Raw genomic sequence first — 26,091 nt, forward strand, 5'->3', positions numbered from 1 at the left:
ATTAGTATTACTAAGAGTACAAGGTAGGCATCGGTATTAAATATTACCATAGTATGACTACAATCGCAACAGAAGACCAAAATCATTTGAGCAGTAGAGTGTGGTCTTAAACAGGATCCGCTGTACATTATTTATTACAAAATGTACAATAATGTTCTTTCTTACCTAAAATACCGTATTTAAGTACGGTTATATTTTTAAAATATGCTAATAAATAACCTTTGTTAGTTACTTATTATCTCTGTATAACAATAGAGTACAGTGAACGTTGTAGTGGTGACTATTTCTTTAAGATACCTCCTCTGAAAATGAGTAGTATTTCTGAGAACGTAAGCAAACACTTATATTGAGCAACACTTATCTATGACAACTATTTTCACATAGAATTTTGCATAGAAAAACAAAAAGCAACTAGAACTATGGTGGTCGTTTTAGAGAGACCGCGGGTTTCAGTAAATTTCGTTTCATCTCATAAGAATATTCTATTCATACTAACAAGTCAATAGATGAGTAACTTTCATTTAAAAACTAAATTACTATAAAAATGCTCAAGTTAAATGTAATCTTATTTTTCATCAGTCCAATGTCGGTCAGCTATACATAAATCTATAAAAAAATATTCACTGATTTAAATTTCGTATTTTATTATAGATACAGTTCTTTCAAAATAAATGATAGATCAAATATTCACACACTGTTTTAAAAACATTTTTGGAATGGATGTATGCTTCAGTACGACGAGTAATTAAAAAATAATCGACGTAACATTCATTTCGAAAATATGCAGGGTAATTTTCAAAGTTTAGGGTATAGCTTATATCCGATAAATCACATGCTTTAATATCGTTGTACAGCTGAATATATCAATCAAACCCATCTTATGGAATGAAACAGATTCAATAAATCTTATATAACAGAACTCATTGAGCTGAAACGTAATTATCTTATATAAAAGAACTCATTAACTGCAAAAGTCATTATCTTAAACGTGAGCTAAATAAATAGCATTAATGAATTACTAAGATTATTAATTTTCGAGAACATTTATGATATAAATTTATATAATTTCTAATTATTATCCAGCAGTATATTTTTTTGAAATACTTTTCTCCACAGATATATTTTCCAGGGGTATTTTTACTAGGATTTTTTTGGGGGATATATTTTCCGGAATAATATTTCCGGGAGTATTTTTGCTGGGAAATATTTTTCAGGCATTTTATCTGGGATATTTTCCCCAGGGAGCAGTTGAATACGACATGCAAACTAGAAAGCCCAACATTTCACTAGCTTACAAATTATAAGTTTTATGGTAATTTATTTATAGTTTTTACTTCTAAGTTGAAGGTGAAAGATAATGCTTCCAATAAAAGTTACATAAAATTGTACTAGTAACTATTCAGGAGCGCTCGAATTAAAATCTGGCCGGCAATAATTCGTCACTACAAGGATTTGGTGAATGAGGCCTCACTTTCCAGTTGCTCTTTAAAAAGGAGAGAATGTAAAGTATTTCTTCCCTACTTACTGCTGACCTTCGTATCCGGCTAGCAATCGGAAAGTGCAGAGTTCGAATCCGGACTAGGGCATTGCACATTTTTCGTGTTACCTGCTTCTATAGACCTAATGACTCTAGTGCTATAACCACAAGAGTTATAACGATAGAGCTGGATCCGCCCTATGTCAGCAGTATCATTACATTTCTGTAAAAGTGTGGGTACATGTGCTACAGTACATTTTTTTTTAAGAAATGAAAGGATAATGCATTCAAAACAGCATGGATTCTTCCCTAGCTCATGCTGAATTGTGAGACGAGTCTTGTACACTTCTTCTTTGGCCCGATTCTACAGGAAATATCACAAGGTGCAACAAATCACGAAAGTTCTCAGCTCTCCACCAATAACTGACCTTTACTACCGAGATTCCATATTACGTACGTTGCTGCGACTTTAGCTCTCTCTTCCTTCCTGAGAAAATAAGGCGTCTTCAGTTACTTAAAACATTAAGTGGTGAAGAATAAACTTCTGTTATGTGATGAAGAATACACTTCTGTCATCCTTAAACGTATGTTACAATATTATATATATCCTTCCTAAAAACAGGTATTGATTTACTGAATACCCGATACAAATAAATTCAGGAAGCTGATAACTGCGATTGAATAACTAAAGCACAGTGGTCTACTGATCTACGCATCCACATACATTGTAATATATGGTCCATCAACGGCCCAGTAGAAAAGAACTTTGAGCACTGGCGTCACATTGTTGGTTTCCTTTAATGAGAATGGGTTAGCTTCATGAGCTAGGTTTTCGCGCCTTTTCTACATGCAACATAAATGCGAGCGAATTTTCATTAGAAATCCACCCATGAAGGCATCCTAAGGTAAACACATTTCGAGTGCTTTTCTGTAATCATTTAACGAACCTACGAATCTTACCTGCTGCAAATATTTGTAGGGTTTGGTGACACAATTATTTTATCCAATGATCTTTTAAACCTGAATCGTACTTCCTGGTAATATTAACTATTAGTATATTCAAATGTGTAGCTCTTGAAAAAATATTTTGTTTCGTATGCTTATTTCGTTTTTAGCTAATGTAATTTGTAAAGATTTTGTTTTTATATCGGCAAGAGAGACGAACGTCATTTCCTTCCGAGATTTACTGAAACAGAAATGTAGCCGAAGGTATAATTTGGGGATAAATCTGCTCTTCTGAAAATATTTTGTACATCTTTTTTGTAAAAACTGCATTAAATCTCTCCGAATTCTCATACATTTTAATAATGTATCTAGCTCGAGTAAAAACTTCAGAAATACTTCACTAATGGGTAAAGCTTCAATTGAATGTTTCAATTATTCAAAAAATATATTTACTAATTTACAAAGAACCATTTCATTTTGAAATAGTTATTTTGAAATAGTTATCTTGATAAATTCGAGATCATTAATGGGAGCCGTTATGTGTCGTAAGCCCAAAATAGAAAAAAGATGTACAAAGTTTCGCATTTGTTTTCAATGATAGTTATTGTCATTCATAGATGATCAGAAAGACCTAGACCCTGCTGGGAATTTAAATTCAGCATCGTCTTTCCACGAGCCAGGTGGCTTAACCAGTCGAGATACCAGGACCGTTAATTAGTTACAGATAATTATTTCCACTTGACCATGAAAGTTACATAAATTGATCTTGATGTATTGTAATTACTTTTAAAGGTTTTTAAAATTTTCATTGCATAAGTAAAATTTTGGAACATAATTGTAAAGAACATTAAAGATCTAAAAAATAACGCTTTTCTGTGGGTAATTATTAATATTTTCTGAATAGCAAATATTTATTACATTAAAAAGCTATCAAGCTCTTCGTAAATGTATCTACAGTTTAAATAAATTTTGATTTCATCTCTAGAGATTTATAAAAATGTCAAAAAGTAACATACTTGATCCGTAAAGCCATCCTGTTGCCCCGCTGAAAGATATCGCAAACCAGGAATTCTAGTTAATAGATCTATCAAGCATTCTGTTGATAATTCTGTAGCAGTTATATCAAGCTCCTGGAGAACAGTTTTATCCCATTCAGCTGCCATGACGTGTTCACTTTTGAGAGCTAGAAAGAGAACGAATAAAGTCTTTATAACGGCATATGCTGTGCCAGATATTACTACGTAAAAACATGTTAATGTAATTTGCACAAAACAAATATCTTTATTGATGATTGAACTAAATTAAACTTTTACTTTATTTTTTTCTCAGTTGGACAAACAGTTGACGTTTGGCGTATAAAATGTTCATGCGTCATCTCCTGTAGGAACAGAAAATTTATTTTAAGAAAAGTAAGAGAAATAGCAGCTGGAAGCTTCCTGGAGGGAAGTAAAAGGTGAGAAATTTATTTTATGTAAGTAAGAGAGCTGGAGCTTTCTCATAAACCCTATTTGTAAAACAACAAGTTAGCAAAATTTTATAGTTTTTTCCTTAAATAAAGTAATACAAAAGTTAATAGAGAAGGACTCCACAACAGCTCATCAATGAACTTTTATGTAAGAACTATTTTTGTTTTAAACTAAATACTTTAAAGAAAGATTAAGATAAAATAACGCCGAACAAATATTAATTTAGAATTCAAGCAACAAAAATTCGCGTTATATTTGGAAATTTTCACAGGACTAGTTTTGATGGTTTTACCGAACCAGCATCCTCAGCTGCCAACGCGCAAATGAACGAGATAAGATAGAATTCATTTGCGCTTTGGCAGCTGAGGAACTAGTCCTGTGAAAATTTGCAAATATAACGCGGATTTTTGTTGTTTGAATTCTAAATCAATACTTTAAAGAAGTTTAAATAAATTTCAGCATGATTCCTTCATCAAATATTGCTCATTTATTTAAGGTTAGCTCGTATTCTTTTAAATTGTTAAAATTCAGTAAGCTTTAAAAACAACTTATCTACCTTTTGCTTATTGTAATCCTTAATCTCCTTCCCCAAGGGCGGAGTAGATGGTGTTCGCTGAAAATATCGAGCAGAAAACAGTGTTAGGTGAAAGTGGTCGGAAAACCACGCAGACTTAAAACTCAGTGGAAACTCAGACGAAAACAGAAATGCGATATTTTTATTTTTCTAAAATTTACATACTTATAAATATAAAATTATCTTCTTAGGATGTGCTGAAATATAAAATTTCCTTCAAAACAACTTTATTTTGTAAATAAAAACATTCTTTTAAGAGCTAAATTGAACAATTCAGTAAATGACATAGCAGAAAAAAGTAATTTTGAAGATAGTTAAATAAATAATTTCGAACATGGAGTAAAAAATGATTTTAACATCCTGACTTAACATTAGTTAAAAGTGCAAGAGTCGAAGCTGCATAGACTTTTTTTAGTTGAAAGAGAGACGTACAGGATCACTCAGAGTTACTAATATTATTTAAAATTTTGTAAAATTGAACAAGCTGACATAAGAAGAAGCGAATTGCTACGAGTATAATGGCTCCTCTGAGTAGACGCGAAGATTATTCTTCGTACATTCAATAATTATGGAACTGACATTTCCGTGCAATGGAAAATGCGCTTCATTTGTGCAAAGGAAGTTCAGAATCCACTGTAATTCATCAACCACTTTGTAAACGGCCATGTGACTTTGTAAACGGTTTCCCGCCTTATTGATATCGTTTGATTGCAGCTGATGCAGCGATTACAGCTTATAGTGATACAGTTGCAACGTCCCATGCAAAATCCACAATGCTGATGAACTCGGCAGACTTCTTGCAATTTCCAAAACACCGAGTGCTGATTCTGTTGCAGCAGACTCCATCTATACTACAACAGGTTTCGTACAGAATTTGGCTGACGGCGGTGTGGCATTGCGACCTCTAACGCCCCCAAATAACCTTTTTTTTCCGTTGTGGGCTGTACACCGAACGCTTTATAAGGTATTTTTTCTCTCTTTTCTGCATGCCTTCGCAGTGTGACGGTAGCACACTCGGCGCGTATTCGAGAGGTCCGGGTTTGAGTCCCGTTGAGGGCGTTGCTCATTTCTTTAGTTTCCTGACATTGGAAAATCTTAATGACTGTACAGTGGCACCCGAAATAAAAAAGGTGGATGATGATTCTTCACTACAAGGATTTGGCGATTGGGTCCCCTAATCCCCAGTTGCCCTTTAAAAGGATGAGTATATAAGGAATTTTCTCCCTCCTTTCTGCATGATTCGTGGTGTAAAGGACACCCGGCGCGTATTCAAAGGGGTCCAGGTTCGCGTCCTGGCGAGGGCATTGCTCATTTTTCACGTCTCCAGCATCAAAATATCCTAGTGACTCTACAACTTGATAACGTAGTTAAGCAACTTTACAGCATTGGAGCAAGGTTATGTTTTCGTTAAATATCATTCGAAGTGGTAGGATAATGGGGCAACTACATTTATCGGAGAGAATACGAAAGTGTTTATTTTATACGATAAAATCTTATAAGGTATTTCCTCTCTCCTTTCCGCATGCCTTCGTGGTAAAATTGGAAGCATACTCGATGCGTATTCTAGAGGTTCAGGGCTCGAGGGCACTGAATATTTTCACGTCTCCTGCTTTAAAAAAAAAAAAAAAAAAAAAAAAAAAAAACTGATGCCTCTACAATCTGAATTTGTTTCTTCTCATTCATCTCTTTTGAATGTTTTCTCCCAAAACTCGTATTATATTTACAAGGTACCTTTTGTACTAAGCTTGAATACCTTTTGCTACATCCGATACTTCCGAAGTTTTGTTCGATTGATTTCTCGTTTCACTGCATTATTTATTTACAATCATACAGTCATTTTACGTTTATTTTGAACATTTCCTGAATTTTCTTTCCTGTCGTTATGCTTACTTCTTCTTCAAGAAAAAAGTCCGTTTTATATATTCTTTTTACGTTTTGACTGGTAACACGAGCGCAGTCTACAAACAATAAAAGCACTAGTTAGAGAAGAAATCCGTGAACCAAAAATTCACAGTAGATAAATATACTTATATGTCACACAGCTAACGAAATATAAATTTTTCTCGTCCATAATCCAGTTGATATATTGCAAAAGTGTTCTACATACAAAAACATCTGCTCGTAGATACACAACACGTTACTAAATCTGTGAGAAAGATTTCTAAATTCTATATCTGTGGCCAATCTATGGTGAGAATACTGAATTGGCTAGAAATTATATCCTCTGCCAAAGAATATAATTCTATCATTTATAGTAATAGTATGTTGGAAATTAATATTGGCAAGGTAAAAACAACTGAACAGAAAAGAAAACTTAAGGACAGAATCTGATTTCTGAATTTCTGTTTAAAGCTTTTACTACATACGTGCTGTGAACATGTTAATATTTTAGTAACAAGTCAGAAGAGATGCGATCTTTCACATACTTCGATTACCTCAAAACTGTAGTAACCAGTGGCGTAGGTAGAGTCTTGAATCCTAATTGCAATATAATTACTATTTCACTGTTCTGAAAAAATAATTAGAAATTTAATAAATATACAATTGAGGCTAACGTACGTATTTTATTAAAAATGCAGTGAGTCCCCTTCAGACATGACTATCCACGACTCTAGGATTTTGGAGTTCTGCATTTCAGTACCGAGGTTTTAAATTTTTAGAAATATAAGTTTTTCAGAAGTATTGCCTTAAGTAATCACTAAAGAATTCTCCTATAATTATTTTGTAATATGTAAATGGAATTAATCTAATGTGGATAAAAAATGGCTGTTTATTCTAAGAGAGATTTTAGAGCAATATAACTGAAAATTTTCTTTACTCAGCTTTTATATATATTTAATTCTTTTCTTCCTATTTTCATTGCATATAACTGATGTATAACAGCTGCATAACAAATTATTAAAAAATTTAAAGCTTTAGTAATTTATTATTATTATTTATAACAACACTATTTATAAACGATGAATTTAAATAATATTAAATGCGTTCAAAATATGAACTCTAAATTTTACTACATTATATTTATAAAAATATATTAATGTTATTATAAAATTTTGTTAGAAGTTATTTTTATTATTTGTGCAATTTTCATTTGCGGTTTTTTAAAACAGTGATAGCATCGTACACATTTATCACCATATTTTGCCATGAATAAAATTGCTTTACATAATTAAAATGCACATGATAGATTTTTAAGGTTTTTTACTGTATTGAGTTTCAGAGTTATCCTCTGAATGCAATTCAAAACTCAAGTTTACGTATTTCTGGAATAAAATATAATCCCAAATTTCGTACTGGTGGTAAGATATCGTTACAAATATGACGAGTCTAGAAGACCCTTTTTTTTGCAAGATTTTTAATGTATTTCTTTGTCTCCATCTTAGCTGTGCATGGAATTTATTATTACTTTTTTCTTCCTTGTGCTACCTCATCTTCAGAGTTTGTCAGTAAAGTAAGCTTTTAAAGAAATCCAGTCTTTAGCGTTATTTTTATTTAACTTTTGTATAATGTTTATAATATACCCTCGAAATTAGCTCTGAATGACAACGATGGGTTTAAATTAATTCAGGTTTGGCTAAATTTATGATCACATTTACGTTACACATTTAAATTTATGATTACGTTTTAAACAGACATGCATGAAATTACCAAAAAGCAAATTTAGAATAATCTCATGAGACTGAAAACAGAATATCATTCCAAGCTTGTGCATCGCTCTAATCGGGATGAATGGGGGAAAATTCAACTTTTAGCCAATTGAGAGTTATGGATGAGAACTAGCAGTGGATGAATCGGAAAAGATTCTCTCATTAAGGGCTACTAATAAAGGGGATGGGGGATAGCAGCGGATAAATCGTCACGATTTTGACCACAGGATGAAAGAGGAAAGGATGAATTAGGGAATCCTTGTTTGTAGAGGATTATATTTTTTTGGAGCCGGACACGTAAAAAACTCAATTTATGCGGAATTTAAACTACAAATATTTCAGTATTGGCTAGATGTGCTATTTATTAACCACAAGAGGCTTTTATCATAGGGCTTTGTTTTGGCAACAAATATACATAGAAAAAATATATCATAAAAAATACATAATTAAGAGGAAATGTGTATAATAGAGAGCTGAGGGAAGAAGTTTTAGATAGGCGGAGATTATATACATGAATTGTATTTTGTGCTTGGTTATTGACTAACAGTCAGGTAACAGAATAGGCGAACATACAAAAAGAAATTACTTAAATAATGTTCCATGATTTCCCTATTTCTGATTTCATACTGCAATCAAAAATATGAATTACTCCAAACTTTCTAAAATGTAATTACGAATCCTTCATATAATACACATTTATAATCTTAAAACATGCATTTAATGCAAACATGCAACCTCAACCCACAACTTAAAAGTGTATTTTTATATCGGAAACTTCAAAGCAAAAATCTTTAAATGTGCAATTTGTATAAGAGATTACTGCATGCTAAAATTTTCCCCTCTCTCCTTTTAAGTTCTGACGGATTCTATTTTTCTTTCGTGTTCTTAAATTTTTTGATAGTTAAGATAATACTGAAATTGACTGATATGGCTGCTAATAATGACTAAAAATCACCGTAAATAAGTCTAACATCATTTATAACACTCATTTATTAAAATATGCAATTTCTTGCATTAGAAGTAAATTTCTACTGAGTTATTTTTAACTCCAGGGCATCCATTTTTTTTGGCTATCTGAATTTCAGTGTTTAATAGTGAAAAGAATGAATAAAATGTACAAAAAAACTGAAATTGATGAGCAGTTCTAGTCCGTTTCATTTAATTTATTGACCAACATGACATGGAACGGTTCAACAATTAATCGACTGTCCTGAAAATTCTTACTTATATCCTAGATTCAATTTTGGGAAAAAAGAATCTATACTTCAGTGTTTGTTCTTTACATTTATAGCCTAAATAAAAGCAGAATTATCTGAATATCTGCATATGAAAACTATAGTATAAAGAAAAGTCAGTGCATTACCTAATTAATTGAACAATAAAAAAAATTCAAGATAAAAGAATGACGTCTTCAAATAAATTAAGCTTTATGAGTAGAAGAGAGGGGAATCGACGTAACGTGATTCTCAAAATTCCATGGTTAGAACTAGAGTATTTATCAGATTTTAAGTGTTGAATCTTACGTCTCGGTTATGGAAGCCTCGCGTATCGAATCGTTCTTCTTTTTACTTCCCAATATGAGAGCATATATGCACATTTTCAATATAATTCCTCTCTATTAACAGTATAGCTTTATTGTTAATATACGTATAAATCATATGCCTGCTGGTGATATTTGTGTCGATATATTAGCAATGTACTGCTAATATGGCAACACGCAACAAGATCTCAGTCCACGATAGTCATAAAACGTTCTTTACCCTAGGCGTTCTTGTGGGGAATGAATTCATTTATCCTCTCCACACTGTTAAAACTCAGTGAGAAAATATGCAGGGTTAGCATACGAGATCCCCTCTGCCAGATATGCTCCAGCACAATGCAAGAATTTTACAATCACTTTCTCCTTTGAATAATACGGTATGTTACAGACATCCTAGTACATTTAGTTGTAACAAATACGGGGCGTTACCTTATGAGGAATGCAGAATGTCACGTTATGTAGTTAAGGTCAAATTATATCATTGTTATATACAAACAAAACTTTTCTGGAAGTAGCTAACGTGTCCGAAAAACCTCAGCTGGCTCCTGAGGCCTTAACTCGACCTCAGCCAGGCTCCTGAGCTCATCATGACGCGCAACTAAATAGTCAAAAGCATAATATCAATTGGACATCCTCGCAATTGGACAGCATAATATCATACTCGCCAGTGACGCGGCAATGTAAATCTGACATTCAGCCGCATCTCAAACCTTGGCATTCTGATTCCATTATAAAAAAAAGGCGAGGTACAATTCGAACCACAAGGTTTCTGTCAAAAAGACCCAAAACTCGAGAACTTGGATCCGTGAAGCACTCCAGTCTTTAAACCCGGGATATTCATTGCAACTAGATGTACAATGTATAACTTCATAATTGATGGTTTTTTTTTTTAGATTTCGCTTCGTTTAAAAATCATTCTGGATAATTTTCATTATTTTGCTCTAGAGGAACTTATGCTTTTATTCGATCGGACGTGCTCATTTTGCTAAGAAAGAAGCTACCGTGTACAATTTGATGTCTTTCATCTCGAAACAAAAGGGAAGTTCAAAGTTTCTTATGAACACCGTACATCGTAGTTTTTAAAAAAAGGCATGGCACTGTTAAACTCCAAACTTAGCTTTTTATGTATCACATAGTTTATTCAGGATACATATGAAGAGATTAGTTTGTAGAGTCATTAGATTATTTTGAAGCAGTAGACGTGAAAAATGCGCAATGCCCTCGCCGGGACTCGAACCTGAACCTCTCGAATACGTGCCGAGTGTGCTACCGTTACACCCTGAAGGCATGCTGGAAGGTGGGTGAAAATACATTATATACTCCCCCGTTTAAAGGGCGAATGGGGATTAGAGGACCAATCACGATATTCTCGTGATTACGAATTATTGCCCACCACCCTTTTAGTTTGGAAGCCACTGTAGAGACATTAGGTTATATTAACGTCGGAGACACAAAAAACGAGCAAGTCCTCCCCGGAACTCAAACCTGGACCTCTCGAAATACGCGTCTCGATCTAATTTACATTCTGGCAGGAAAACGTGGGTAAAAAAGAGAGAGACAGGAAGTTGCTTTAACTAAAAATTAATTATTAGCAAAAATAAATAAATAAATCCTCGCAAGTTTACAGGGAGCTAAAAAGATAAAATCAAAATCTTACTTTAAAGGACTGTAGTATCGAACTTTTACACTCTTGCGAATCTAGAATATTTTCACTTCCAGATTCATTTTAATGGATGCTTTTGGTTAGAGGTCAGGAATATTCGGTTAAGGCAAAGCAAAATTGAGGGCTATATGCATAAGTTCCATCCCAAGTTTTCCGATAGCACGCTGGGTTGTGGAATCCAAGAAGCTCATACAGCTCTTTTCGTAATACTGACTTTTCGAAAGAACTTTCTAGTAAACAGAATTTTTCATCAACCATCATACCAATTAAACTTTCAAAACTCTGTTTTACAGCTAGAGATGAATAAGCTGGAGGAGAGACTAAGGCAGCCACTGGCGGTGAACTGAATCACTTGAGGGCGGACGAAAAAGAAAAATTGCAAGAACAGTCAGTTTTCAAAATTTGTTTGTTGACTGTTCAGGCTACATAAAAACATATCTTAAACCCGAGTATATATACGGGTACCTCGGCTCCAGTGAAGTAAAACCTTATCGTTACGGTAAAATAAAGAAGAAAATAATCGAGAAGCATATCCAAGAAATGTTGAAGAACAAAATAACAACCTTCATAAGCAGTCCTTACGCTAGCCCAGTGATGCTGCGTAAGAAGAAAAATAATCTCCCACCTATCGATTACGAAATAAAGCATTTCGTCGTTGACTTTCTAAAACATAACAGTATAATTAAGTATTCTGTTATCCCCTCTCCATAACTGAAGAGATTATTCGGAAAATTAACTAACTCGATTCATTACAATGTTGGATCTAACATGTGGTTATTTCTAAATTGGCGTGAAGCCTGAAGACGTCCAGAACACCCGTGTTTATTACTAAGTCCGGAGTTTACGCCTTTTTGAGAATGCCTTCTGGCTTATGCGAAGCACCCACCACTTTCCAAAGCGCATTAGATGTAATTTTGAGATCAGACAGTGGAAAGAATGCGCTCATCTACTTAGATGATAGATGAGTTACTAATGAAACAATCGATGAACATATAAAAACTTACATGAAGTCTTCTCGCTTCTAAGGGGAGCTGCACTAAAAGTAAGTGCCGCCAAGTTCGCATCTCCAGAGTTCATCGCTTAGGATATAAAATATCCAAGAAAGGAACTGAAACTGGAAAACTCTAAAATAATAGCTATCAAAAATTATCCTCCGCCGAATACTGCAAAGAAATTATCTTCATGCTATAGAACTTTCATTAAATTCTTCGCTAAAATAGCTGAGCCCTTATTACAATTAAAAACAGCCCGTTTTACTGGGTCAGCCGAGGCCAATACTGCGTTTGAACATCTAAAACAAGCTCTAATTCAAGCGTCCGTGTTAACGTTTCCTGACTGCGATGAAAATTTAGAAATTTCTGCAGATGCCTCCAATTTCAAAGCAAGTGCTATTCTCATGCAGAAAGGTCAACCGGTGGCATATTTTAGCAAATTCCTTAATCCAACACAGAGAAACTACACCGCGACAGAGTTAGAAACGCTCTCAGCTTTGTTAGCAGTACAAAAAATCAGAGTTTGCAAGAGCCTAATGCAGTTTATGCTGATCACGCGGCCATAGCGCATTTATATTCAGGAAAGCATTTACCACCATGATTGATCAGATGGGCCCTTAAACTTCAAGAATGGAATTTAATTATTAACTCCTTGCCTGTGACTCCTGAGCTCAGTTCGGGCAACGCAAATACGCCAATTTTGGAATGCCCGACCTGAGTTCGGGCAAGAGAAAAATCGGTGTTTCAATTCCTTGAAGCCCAAACTCAGTTCGTCCAATGCATAATACGTAATTTACCATTTTTCCAATAGATTGCGATACTTTCCCGCGAAATATTCGACAGTTTTGCACCATTTGCCGGATTTTTGTAATTTTACAGTTCTTCCCAAATAACCACATTATGTTCGCAGTGTCGGAATCAGACTACGATGAAAAATATTTGCTTGGCTCTTCATACTCAGATACCAGTATTTCAAAAGAAGAGTATGATTATTCCGAAAGTGACGATGAAAGTGAAACTCTTTACTGCCGAACCTGGATGCCGCTATGTTTGAATAACCTTCCTCCAGCCGCTCCAAGAGTCCCATTCCAACAACCACAAGTGGGTGCAACAATTGAAACTTTTATTCAAGATAAACAACATTTTGAACTATTTTTCGATGACAATTTGATTCACTCCATTACGGAAGAGATTAATATATATGCACAGCAATGCATTGAAACATCTGAAGGCAACATCTGAAGCCAAAGCCGATCAAAAATGTGGGTGCCTACAAATGACTATGAAATAAGATATTTCCTGTTGCTTCATGTTTTACAGGGTATTATTCAGAAGCCCGATGTCTCAATGTTTTGATTAAAAACGACATGTAATGAAACTCCATTCTTTCGCAAAGTTATGTCCTACGACAGATTTCAAATGATAAGAAAATATTTACGTTTTGTGAACAATGAAGAAGTCGACCTTGAAACACAACCTAATGTAAAACTGCACAAAATTTGACCCACTCAGGTAAAAATCTGAGGGATATGAAATTCATGACAGCTGATATAAGTAATAATATTATTGTATTATATTTATCTCGAAAATTATGTCACTTGATTAGTTTTGCTATAATTAAAGCCCCAAATTGCTGTAATCCATTAACATTTCCCATATATGTAAAAATATTGAATATAGCATTTATTTCGTTTAAAATTTGTTTTAAAAAATAATCTATTTCTAACATTTTGATGATAATAACGAACAAATTTAAAGAGGAAACAAATTTCCATTTTTGGCATGCTTTTCTCAAATATATTCTACAGGCAAGCGGTTGAGCACATTCCCGGAAAGGAAGTACAGTAAAATGTGCTGCGCTTATGGCAAAAATTCTTGACTCAAGGGAGACGATCGCACAAGAGTTACAAAGAGACTTCGAGCTTAGAAACATTTATTCTTATTTGAAGGATCCTGATCATCATGAGCATCCCAACGTTACGGCCATCAGAAATAGAGCCGTGAACTATGAACTTATCGATAATCTTTCATTTTATGCGAAAATCTTAAATTAAAATTACTAGCTTAGACAGGTTATCCCAGCGAGTTTAATGTTAAATATTCTAAGGGAATTACACGATTCTCCCATTTATGGCCACATGGGAGTGAGGAAAACAGTAAAACGAGTTCTCGTAGAGGTATATTTTCCCCAAATGCAGAAGTTTTTAAGTGTGTATGTCAGGCCGTGCCATACTTGTCAGTTAAAGTAAGATTTCAGAATGCCATGCCAGGTACTTAAATAGCATAAAGGCAACGTTTTCGAAATGTTCTCAAGATATTTACTCGTTGCTCTAGACCGTTACTCTAAATGGTTAGAAATAATCTCCCTAAGAGCCTCGGTTAAAATTGTTGCCGATTTTTTCTTAAATGTTATACTATACTCCGTATTTTAAAATACGGAGCTCCTTTAAAAGAAATATCCGATAACGGAAAACAGTTCATTAGGCAAATATTTGAGGAACAATGCCCAGGGTTTGGCATACGACATTTAACTATGGTCCCTTATCGGCTGCAGCCAAACATAGCAGAGTATTCAAAAAGAATATAGTTCAAATTATACGTTAGTATGTGAAAAATTTTCATGAGCCCTGTGACAGCGAGGTCAGTGAGTTAGCATTTACCTTAAGCTCAGCTAAGCATGGTACGATAGAAAAACCTCCAACAGAACTATTCTTAGGCCAAAAACTAATTATGCTACTGTATAAATTATTGTTTGTGTAGAAGAGAGCGCCAGAGTTCAACATGGCAGAGATACAGACACTAATAAACGGAAATAATAAAAGGAGTGAAAAATTCTGATATGGCAAGGAAAAATCAAAAACTGCACTATGATAAAAAAAAAGACGGGAAATGAATTATAAAGTGGAATACCAAGTGCTCAAGGCGAAGCATTCATTATCATGTGCGGGAAAAGATAGGGTAGCTAAATTTTGTCTACAATTTCAAGACCCATAGTTAATTGAAAAGATCAATAGTTTATTTTAAAGACAGAAATGGGAAACAGATAGTGGAAAACGTAGTCAAGATCAAGTCATACTCTGGTAGAAATAAGAGGCAAATGTTCAAAGATATATTAGAAGAAAGACAAGAAGAAGCGCAGCCAGCGAGGAATAGAGGCAGAATACAGCTGACTTCGAAACTGACACTGCGGATAGGAAAAGAGAGGAAAATAACATTACAGAAGAAAAACCAAACAAAATAATAAATCAATCAGAATCTAGAAGGAACAAGAGGCCAAGAAGCAGCCTAAAAGAAAGGAGTCCAGAAGGGCACCCGAACGACCAAAGGATATTCAGCGTACATTTAAAGTTAGAACAAAAGTCCCCCCCCCCGCCTGGGTCCAAGTATATCGGGGAATCGACACCGAAGGTTCTACGCAGCCAAATGCCAAGTTGGGCAACTCCTCCACGATGCAGATGAGACAGCAGAAATCCCAGTGTTCCATTTTATTTGAATTGCTGCAGAAAGGCGAAAGAAGCGACTAGCAGACACGAAGAATTCTCAACGTCGAGGGAAGGTACCAAGAATCTGAGATAACCCCAAGAAAAGGGAAGCCTCAGTAGAGAAGGATACTCAGCCTCGAAGAAGATTCCATATGCAACAAGCAAAAGTCTACTCAACATGGCAAGAGTTCGTGAATTAAAGAATGGAGGATTATCGAAAATAAAAACCAAGATTTAGTTTTATTTCATGGTTAAAAGTACATGAGTTGCTAGTCTACTTTCAATTTTGCCTCAAGTGAGGTATTTCAGTTGTTTCAATAGCAAAATGCTAGGGAGTTCAATTGCAATTATTCATACTCATTCTAACGTAATTTAGACACAAGAACTCTATTTTAGTTTGAGAGACTGATGTGAGGAAATGTTAATAAAAATGCAAAGAAGTTCTAAGCAACTTGTGTGCCTTGATGTAAAGCGCAAGCTGAATTATTTCTTAATTTAATGTTATGTATAATGATTCTCTATCGTAACTGTTAACAATACTGATAAATAGCATACGTGTTAAAGTAAATGAAGACTTGTATAGTTGTAAGAATCGAAGTATTTGATGTAAATGAGACGTCTAAATGCAAGCTAGTAAATTAAGAGGTATTTAAGTTAAAAACAAAGAGCTAGCTGTGTGCATGGTTAGGGTCTCCAGCCGACAACCGAAAAGTTTAAAGAACGCTCTTCTTAGCGCATTAGGTCCAGTTACGTAAGTAAGGTGTTTTTTAGGTCTAATGAATCCGAATTTCTCTAACGTGCAGACTGTCGGTTAGGTGGTAGAGTTGTGCCACTTGTAGAAAAGACACTGTCTCGACCCTTGCAGTGCATTTTTACTGGAGAGCACTGGGGAAGATATTTTATTGCCAGAATACATGAGTTGAGTGAAAGTTCGGATAAATTTTAAATGAATTATTTAAATTAGAAAAGGTTTAGAAGAAATAATTAAAACTGAAGTATTGTACTATGTTTTGAAATTTTCTGCTATTTTCCGTCCAGATATCTGGAAGGAGTTTAGAAGTTGAAATATTGTAAATGGAAGAAATGTGTACAAGGCTCAGCTCTTTGTCATGTAAATGTAAAATTACTTTTAGTTTAAATTCTATATTATTGAAAGAAGTTGCCCCAGAAAGTTGTTAGAATTTAAGTTCTTAACGAGGTCGTTAATGTCTGCTATTGGGTATACTTAAATTCTGGCAAGGAAAATTAGAAGGTCTCATTTAGTTTATTAACCAGTTATTTTATTTTAAATTGCTTTCCTGTCCCCCTCGTTTCCCATTTCCCCGCCAGAATGTAAATTTCTGTCTCGCATGGTATTCAAATGAGGTAGAAAGAACATAGGTTTTAAAGTAAGGTTTTAGAGGGTAGAATCAGAGCGTGTTCTGCCCGCTTGAAGGCCACGTTGCTGATTACGTTCTTTTGGGAGTAGTATTCTGGGGCATTGCGTTAATCTCGCCGTTAGGCTTGCCACTCCGATTTAGGTTAGAGCCAACCTGCGCTTTACTCTAATTGTGTAGCTGTTAAGCTAAATTTCTTTTACTTAGTTAAATCGAATTCATTATTTTTGATTTAAACTATAAATGCTGGTCTCTGTGAGCACGAGTGGTGCGTTCTATTAATTTTTATTTGAGTTAAATAAAAGGGTCCTTTATACCCTTTTCCGGTCACTGTAGTACTTTACGAGACATAATGATAATTCACTTCGAAGTCTTAAGATATTTCGTATAGTTTATGTTACCCAAGAATCCGAGACGCCATAAACTATAAATATAATGTTCGAGACATAATACTTACAGACTAAGACATAATTATAACTAAACAAAAGAAGAACTACCTTGTAAATGTGATATTCATTTAGACTTAAAAGCATGATTTAAAATATTAAGGAAGAATTTGTGACGTACAAGTTTGCTGCATGAGGAGGCACTTCAATTTCTTGCATCTTTGTAACAGAAGCTTCAATGTACTCCCGGTGAATTTATTGCAGAAGTTGATTGCTAGGGCTTCTAGCTGAATACAGTTGCTGCTAAGAGCTTCAACATGACTGTCATCGACGAAAATAATCCCATATAGGTTTACCACCCGTAGATTTGGAACAGCACTTTTTAGTTTATGTATATTGATTACTTCATATACTTCTTCTTCTTCTTCAGTCACCTTTTCGTAAGTTCCTATAAATATAGTTATATGAATTATAATAATAATATAAACATAATAAAATTAGTTTAATATTTTAGTAAAGTTAACATAATAATAAATATCATAATACTATTTTAGCGAATTATTTGAAATAAAGCAATGCAAGATAAATATACAAGTTTTACTTCTTTTTTTCAGCATTTGTTACACATTTTCGCCTATCAATACGCACACAGAAATAAAACAACTTGCGTCGTCTCGACTTATGTCACTTTGCACTTCCATCGCCTGTCTCAAACCGTAAGAAAAAGATTATGCGGTTTAGTCGTGCTTCTGAGAAATAGTTTATGCTTTTTGTAATTATGGGCTAGGAAGGAGGGAAATGTTATGTACTCTACTCAGAAGGTTGGTTGGTGTTGGTGTATTTAATTATGGCAAAGCACACTAGGGCTATCTGCCTAAGGGGAGGGATGCCTTCGTGGAGGACTTTCTAACTACTCAGAAGGAAGGAAAGGCTATGCGTTTTGGTTTATGTAATTATGATACAGCATTCCAGAGCTATCTGCGTAAGGGAAGGAATGCGTTCGTAGAGTACTTTTTAAGGGAAACTACCTCGTATACACGTTACACAGGGTGAAAACCACGGAAGTGCCCATGCAGCCTGCCCATTCGCGGGGATTCGAGTCCCGGATCGAACTAGCAGTGTTCAGTGACTTTACTGCTTCGCCGCTGGTGGGCCCAGAGATCACGAACTCTGCAGCTAATACAGAAGACAGTTCATTTCTCTTTTAATAGAAGCTATTATAAACCTAAGCTCCGAGCCCCACTGGAAGCAGAATTAATTCAGAAATTGACGCGGTTAGCATATTATAAGACTCCTGCATTTCCATAATCAGGAACTCACACTCGATAATTAGGGAATCAAAATTTCTTGTAGAAATTAAGGAAACTGATCCCGAGCTTCAAGAAAAAAGCTACGAAAGATTTAAATTTAAACCGAGGTGTTAAATCTTATTGATGCTGGGATATAGTTGAAGGCGTCGATTCCGAGGAGTAGTGATTTCCTCAGGGGGCAAATAACTTCTTGTAATTGAATGACTCATCGGTGCGTGCTGCAGGCAAATTTTGGATAAAGAAAACTGCCGCTTAAGCATAGATAAGACCAAGCTACTTTTTTAAAAAGAGACTGCGGAATCTTGATTTATGTAAACAAACAATTTTCCTTTTGCTTAGCTTCCAGGACAACAACAAAAATCACGTCAAAGAGATTGTTGGTGTCTCAGTCTTCCTCCTACGCCACGGACGTTTTCTTCGCTGCAGTATACACCCTTTCCCAGACAACAGACTTACAGCTTCCTCTTCTCAATTACTCCCGACAGCATGCCTATCATTGTTGGCAGAGATCTAAATGCAAAGCCCACTGATTGAGATTGTAGAAACACTAATTTAAAGGGCAAGGCACTGCACCAGTTCATCTTCAATAATCCCATCTCATTCTATGCGCCTAAGAAAACTACACTCATGTCCATAAATTAAGGATAATGCAAAATCAGGCAAAGGAAGACTTAGAAGCAAAACAAATTTGACTTATTTGTAAAGCTTATTTATTAAACAAAAGGTAAAGAACAAAAAAAGATGCTATATGTTTGATATTATTAAAACAATTAGCGATTTTTTTCTCCCTGGAGCAAATTAAAAAAAAATCTATTTACAGAAAAACAATATAACATGGTTGGTATGATTGTTAATGCATTGTATGTCTTCCAAACGATGCAATACAGTCCGTACAACGCCTAGGCATGCTGAGTATCAAATTATCGATCTGATCTTGGGGGATATTACACCACTCAAAAAGCAATGCTCTCCGAAGTTCCGGTAGACATGTAGGAGGAGGTTGACGGGCTGCAACTCATCGGCCAAGTATGTCCCACACGTGCTCTACAGGATTCCAGTCCAGTGAGAATGCTGGCCAGTCCATACGGGTGATATCCTTCGATGGAAGGCATTCGCTTACGATGTTTGCACGATGAGGACGGGCGTTGTCATCCATAAACACAAATTGTGCGCCCATGGCGCCCCAAAACAAAAGTACATGTTGTTCCAGAATGACGTCCCGATAGATTTGGCTTGTTCCAAATTGAACATGCAGGTCAGTTCTGGAACCCAGAATAATTCCACCCCAAACGAGCACTCCTGCACCACCGTAACGGTGTCGTTCAATGTTTTCTTGGTGGTAACGGGTACCTGGAGCTCTCCATATGAAAGTCCGGCGAGAATCAGACTGCAAGCTAAACCTGGACTCTCCGGAAAACATCACACAAGCTCACTGTTGCTGTGTCCATAATACATGCTCTCTACTCCAGGCTAACCTCAGGCGACAGTTAGTTGCAGTAAGTGGAACGAATCTGACAGGTCTATGAGCATATAGACCAATCTGCCCTAAGCGTCTGTACACGGTCTGCCTTGAAATTGTCGTACCAGTGGCCGAAGAGAGCTGACGAGACAGGTCTGAGGCTGTGCTCCGCCTGTTTCTTTTGGCAGTAACTGCCAAATACCGGTCCTCATTCGGCGTTGTAACTCTGGGGCGACCTGTGCTGTAACGTCTACTGACATTACCATCATCTTGGAATCGTTGCCAAAGCCTGGAGATGACACTCTGGGCAATTCCAAGTTCGTCTGATACGTCCAGTTGGGTACGCCCACATTCCAGACGGCCGATAATTGTACCACGTAAAAAATCATCCAAATGCGTCCTTTGTGTCATAACTATTCGGTTATTGCACTGAAATGCTTATAAAGCGCCTGCGAACAGTTTTACTTCTTTGCCTGTATTCCTTATATATCACTCTCTTACACTCTCGTCATTGTGACGTACCATCGGTGTCATCTGGTTACTTCCTGAAATTTGCATATAATTCTTGAAGATGTGTGTAGTGATTTTACAGGTGATATATTATTTTAGAGTTCGATTTCCGCGTGACTCCGAGTTATCCTTAATTTATGGACATGAGTGTATATACAGAGCTTTTCACCCATGAAGACAACCGGACGTTCTCGACATAATACTCATTAACTCTGGCATCCCTATGGCAATAGGTACTATGGATGCGCTCCCATCGGGTCACATCCCAATCACAGCTGTATTTGGTATCACAAAAATCCAAGTAGCCTAAGATTAAAGCACACATACACATTAGCTGTTTTTTCTAATAATCTCAAATATCCGCCTAAAAGGAAAGTTCTCTCAAATCACACTGATATCGAATGTTGATAAAACGATTTATGAGCTTATCATAGGCTTAAACAATGCTTATCATGAAGCCACTAACATTGTAAAAGAGCTCTGTAAGAAAACTGCCGAAAACAATAAAGCACCTAACTATAAAAATCTCCTACGTTGTGCATGGAATCTTAAATGGGATACGGCACTCAAAACAGAGTTATATCACGTTAACAAAAATATTAAGAAAGAAATTAAGAAATCCGTACAGAAAAGTGGGAAGAAAAAAATTATAGATATAGAGCTAAAAGATGGATCTTTCTAGGAAATTTCTCAAACCCCTTAAGAGCAAACACAAGTGGAATCCGTCTATTACTGCTGTAAATTTATCTGCATACTCAGATGTTGATAGAGTGAGAATTTTCATTGAACATTTAAAACAGCAATTCACTCCTAAAGTGAAACAAGTGGACCCAGAATTCATCACGCAAACAGAAGAATGATTTGTTTCTTGGATTTGTGCCTTTTTAGCAAGCCCTATTCCTGGCCTTAGTACACCTGGTGAAATTTAAAATATAATAACATAAGTTGTTGGACATTAAAATGTTGACATATAAGTTGGACAAAACGCGTCAAGCATTGATTGGAATTATTAACAACATGTTATGCAGTTTTCCTTCCAATACTATTGCCCAATTCAGCGGAATTATCAAAGTTTGAATGACGCTAAGGTATTTCCCAAATCCTTGAAAAATGCAAAAATATTTTTTCTCGCCAAGCCTGGAAAGGACAGTACCAAACTAGAGAATGTTGGCCCTTTGCTACAGCGAAATTTAGAATGCATCCCTATCTTCAACTACTTCCCCCTAACCAATACGGATTCAGAAAGCAACCCTCCACTTCAAAACAGTTAGTCAGGCTATTTGACTTCACCGCGACAGCTCTGCACCATAAGAAATTTACGGCACCTCTTATCCTAAACGTGATGGAAGCATTCGACTGCCTTTGGTACAAGCGCTTGATCTACGAACTGATCAAGATGAACTTTAGTCAGAAAATTATTCTTCAGCTCAATTCCTTTCTATTCTATCGGTCTTCTATTCTATCTATTAGTCAGAGGAATGTTTCTCAGTCTTCAAAAATATCACTGCAGGGGCGCTCCAGGCCTCTTATTTAGCGCTAGTTCTCTGCCTTTTTTTATGAATCATTTTTCTCGAGACAAACTGTATCATAATTCTAAGTCAGCCTGCTATGATGATGATGCAACGGTAGCCTTCAGCTCCATCCAACCCAGTAATTCCATCTTAAAGCTCCAGGATGTTGTTTCAAATATTGACGCCTGGTGCAGGAAATGGAAGATTAGCATAAATGCCTTCAAACATAAGCTCCTAGTTGTCAGGAGGTGCAAAATTCGGCAAATAGCACTACACAACGTCTACGTATTTGGAAAACTTCTGTTAGTTATCTGGGGATTATTATTAACTAAAGGTTCACATGGATTTGTCATATTAAGCACGTCATTGGAAAAACCTGTGGCATCTCCAACCAACTTTCTGTACTCCTTGGAAACTATTCTGTATTGTTTCTTAACAAAAAGAAAGGATTTACCTATACATTATAAGGCCATTTCTAAGCTACGCATCTCCAGCCTGGGTCTCAGCCACAAATGCGGATTTCCACAAGTTTCAGGTAGTACGGAATGTGATTCTGGGAAGTATTGTAAATGCTCAAAACTTCATTAGAAACAAACTGATCCATGATGACTTAAAAATCAACTCTATAGTGGACCATAGTACTGAACTTAATAAGAATTTCTTCAACACTGGGCTTAGCTGCGATACTGCAAATTTTTCAGAAGTCCTTAATCACTAAATCTTTCCAGAAGGTAACTTGATCAGACCATTTACTACCCAGATACTTAGAGACCACAATTTCGTAATCTAACTTAGAGTGCTGAAGTTAACTTATTTTCTTGCACGGCATGACTTTTGCGTAGCTAGCGCCCTAATTGGCACTATTGAAGTGCAGGACACCATGGTCTCCTCACCTTTATCTCACGTTCTTGATCCTTTTTGGAGTTTCACTTGCTAGCTCGTCAAAGCCATGTGCCCTCAGAGGCTACATTTTCTTATCTAGCTTAGCAGGGGAGCCTCCGGGACCTCATAAGCAACTTCATACTCCGTATCCGTATATGAATTTGAACTTTCACGCTCCATAGCTATGCTTTTGTGATGGACATGGAGTTGAATACTTGGTGCGGAAGGAGTAACTAGTGGCTTTTTTCAGTATATAGGGGTTCTGCTTCTCAGTTAAAATTTTGATTGGATAGGAAGAATTGGATTCAGTAGAAGTGTGCGTTACCTTATAATGTATTTCTCCTGCTTTCCTAGCGTGAATTCGTGGTGTAGTGGTTCTGCACGCTGGGACGGTATTCCAGAGATCCGTGGTTCGATTCCCAGCGAATGTGGTTGCTAATTTTTCATCTTCTGCTTGCCAAAAAATACTTAATATCTCTACAGTGGCGCCCGAACTAAAAAGGGTGTTGGATAGTGATTCTCCGCATCCAGATTTGGCGATTGGGTCCCCCCAAAACCCCAGTTGCCCTTTAAAAGAGAGAGTATATAAGGTATTTCTCCCGCCTTTCTAGAGTGCCTTCGTGGTGTAGCGATTCTGCACGCTGGGCCGGTATTCCAGACGTCCGTGGTTCGATTCCCGGCGAAGGCGGTTGCTAATTTTTCATCTCTTCGGCTTTCCCAATTAACCTAACGTCTCTACAACCTCAGAAAAGACATCAGATTGTACGGCCTTTAGAAGGGCATTGTATACCGTTTTCCAAATTTAGCTACAGTATTTTAGCAAATCATCTATGAAACCGCCGTACTAATAATGACATCTTCTTCGCCAACTTTTAATACGGTATACCAAGAGCATTATACCTAATTCTATGCATTTGTATGGAACATAATTTCCAACCCTCTATTGCTAACCGACAAGAGGTACACAAGAGGTACGAATTTGAAATCCCTGAATGAAGAGAAAGGAATGAAGACGGTACGGTTGGAGCCCAAGGAAACCAAACAGAAGTTTCAGTAATTAAACGCAAGAAAAACTCGAGCGGTGAATACGAGTAGACCTGTAAAGGACCAAAGCTAAACACTGACGAATATAACGCAAACAGGGAGTAAGGGAAGCTGTTTTGTCTTCCCAGCTTGCAAAAATTTGCAACTCTACTTGTCAAGTCCTGTAACATTTATTAGTTAACCATACTAATTACAACCCTGCCGGGTACCTAAATAGCATAAAAGCTAGATCCCCTAGTGAAATAGTAGGAATTCATCTATTAGGTGGTGAGAAAGTAAACGTAGGTATTTACTTGCAATCATTAATCATTCCTTGAGGTAGGTAGAAATAATTCTTCTCAAAAGAGCGTCTTTCAAAAAATTCTTCTAAAAACATTGTTGCAGATTAATTTTTAAATAAATTTATATTAAGTATGAAGCTCCAATTAGAATAATCTGAGACAATAAGCAATTTGTAAGTTATATTTTTTAAGGAAATGCGTGCGGGCCTTGGCATAAATTACAGCAGAATGGGCGAATAGAAATATAGATAAAATTATCTGCAGTTATGTAAGAAATTATCCTGAGAGAGCTGTACCAATGAGTCGATTTATGCGTTATGCGTTAAGAACGACTAAACAGTTGGGAAAACAATCCGCTGAATTGTTTCTTGGCAGAAAGCTTATTACGCCCCTCGATAAACTTTTTTTTGAAAAATTGAATGTCTGTGGGATTCAAGGTGACAGACATTCAGAAATTAATGACTTAGGCAAATAATAACTCGGATATGGTTCGTGCAAAACAAAAATTTTGTTATGATATGAAAAGCTGGAAATTTGATTTTAAGGTATGAGATTAAGTTTTAAAAATTAAACATTCTCTTTCTTGTGCATCAGAGCTGGAGAAATTTTGCAACACATTAGAAGGCCCTTTTGTGTTTAAAAAAATAAAATCAGGGAAACAGAGGTGTTTTAGAAAGAAAAAAAGGGGTGATTGGGTTAAAACCAATATGGATCACATAAAATGTTGCTATCAGCGGATTGATATGCCTCTAATCCGAGAGCTTTTGTGGGAATCACCTGGCTTGAACAATGAAGAGCCATAAAGGAATGCATTAGATCCAGCACGACGTCCATATTACAAGATCTGCAAGGAAAAAGGAAAGAGGTCCGAAGAGGCATCAAAATGCAAAACTAAAGCTACAGAGAACGGGGGCATGAAGAAAGAAGAAAACAGGAAATTTATCCAAGGGCCAAGCGCAAGTTCGATGACCACCTCAGTGCTAAACAACGACAGAGGGGAGAATGACGAAAGGAAAGTGGTAAAAAAACAAGAAGCAAGTTAATAGCACGGGCAAAATGACAAATCAGCCAAGCCGATCATATGTAGACAAATATGCTGATGATACAGCAATTTTAGGTGTTTCATGTAACACAAATCATGCAACGGAAAACAAGTTCCAATTTTTTGTTAATAATGCATATTTCTCACTGGTTCTCAGGATGGCTTATCAAAATCAACTTAGTAAAAAGCAATGTTATTATATTCGGAAAATATAATAAAATACCAGAAGACATTTTCATCAAAGTTACACAGCTTTCGGTCATCACCACAACAAAATATAGGGCTACTATTAAAAGTTTATTCATTTTCAAAATGCAATATATATTTAAAAGCAATACACGTACAAATATTAGTGACATATGAAAATAACCGCAAACTCATCAAGTTTGCTGCACTCTCCACAAACCTACTATGTGCTTCCCCTGGGTCATACGACACAGATCCAGGCGGTAGTTGAACTATTTCCGCAAATACTGTAGCGTCATCCTATCAATGGTTATCACT

The 26,091-nt window shown here is 35.9% G+C and overlaps 1 protein-coding gene across 2 annotated transcripts in view; it reads right to left on the bottom strand.

Moving 5' to 3' along the window:
• FipoQ (F-box/LRR-repeat protein FipoQ) overlaps nt 1-26,091 on the bottom strand; it is a 134,327-nt gene that overhangs the window by 36,327 nt on the left and 71,909 nt on the right. For both annotated transcript variants that reach the window (XM_035354826.2, XM_035354825.2), the window contains exons 4-5: nt 17,730-17,996; nt 3,439-3,605 (exon numbers count right to left, since the gene is read on the bottom strand). In XM_035354826.2, coding sequence (XP_035210717.1) covers nt 3,439-3,605; nt 17,730-17,996 — 434 coding nt within the window. The remainder of the gene's footprint in view (nt 1-3,438; nt 3,606-17,729; nt 17,997-26,091) is intronic.

This window comes from Stegodyphus dumicola, chromosome X1, assembly GCF_044657685.1.
Source record: "Stegodyphus dumicola isolate Sdum_Otavi_A_Nest chromosome X1, ASM4465768v1".
Classification (NCBI taxonomy): domain Eukaryota; kingdom Metazoa; phylum Arthropoda; class Arachnida; order Araneae; family Eresidae; genus Stegodyphus; species Stegodyphus dumicola.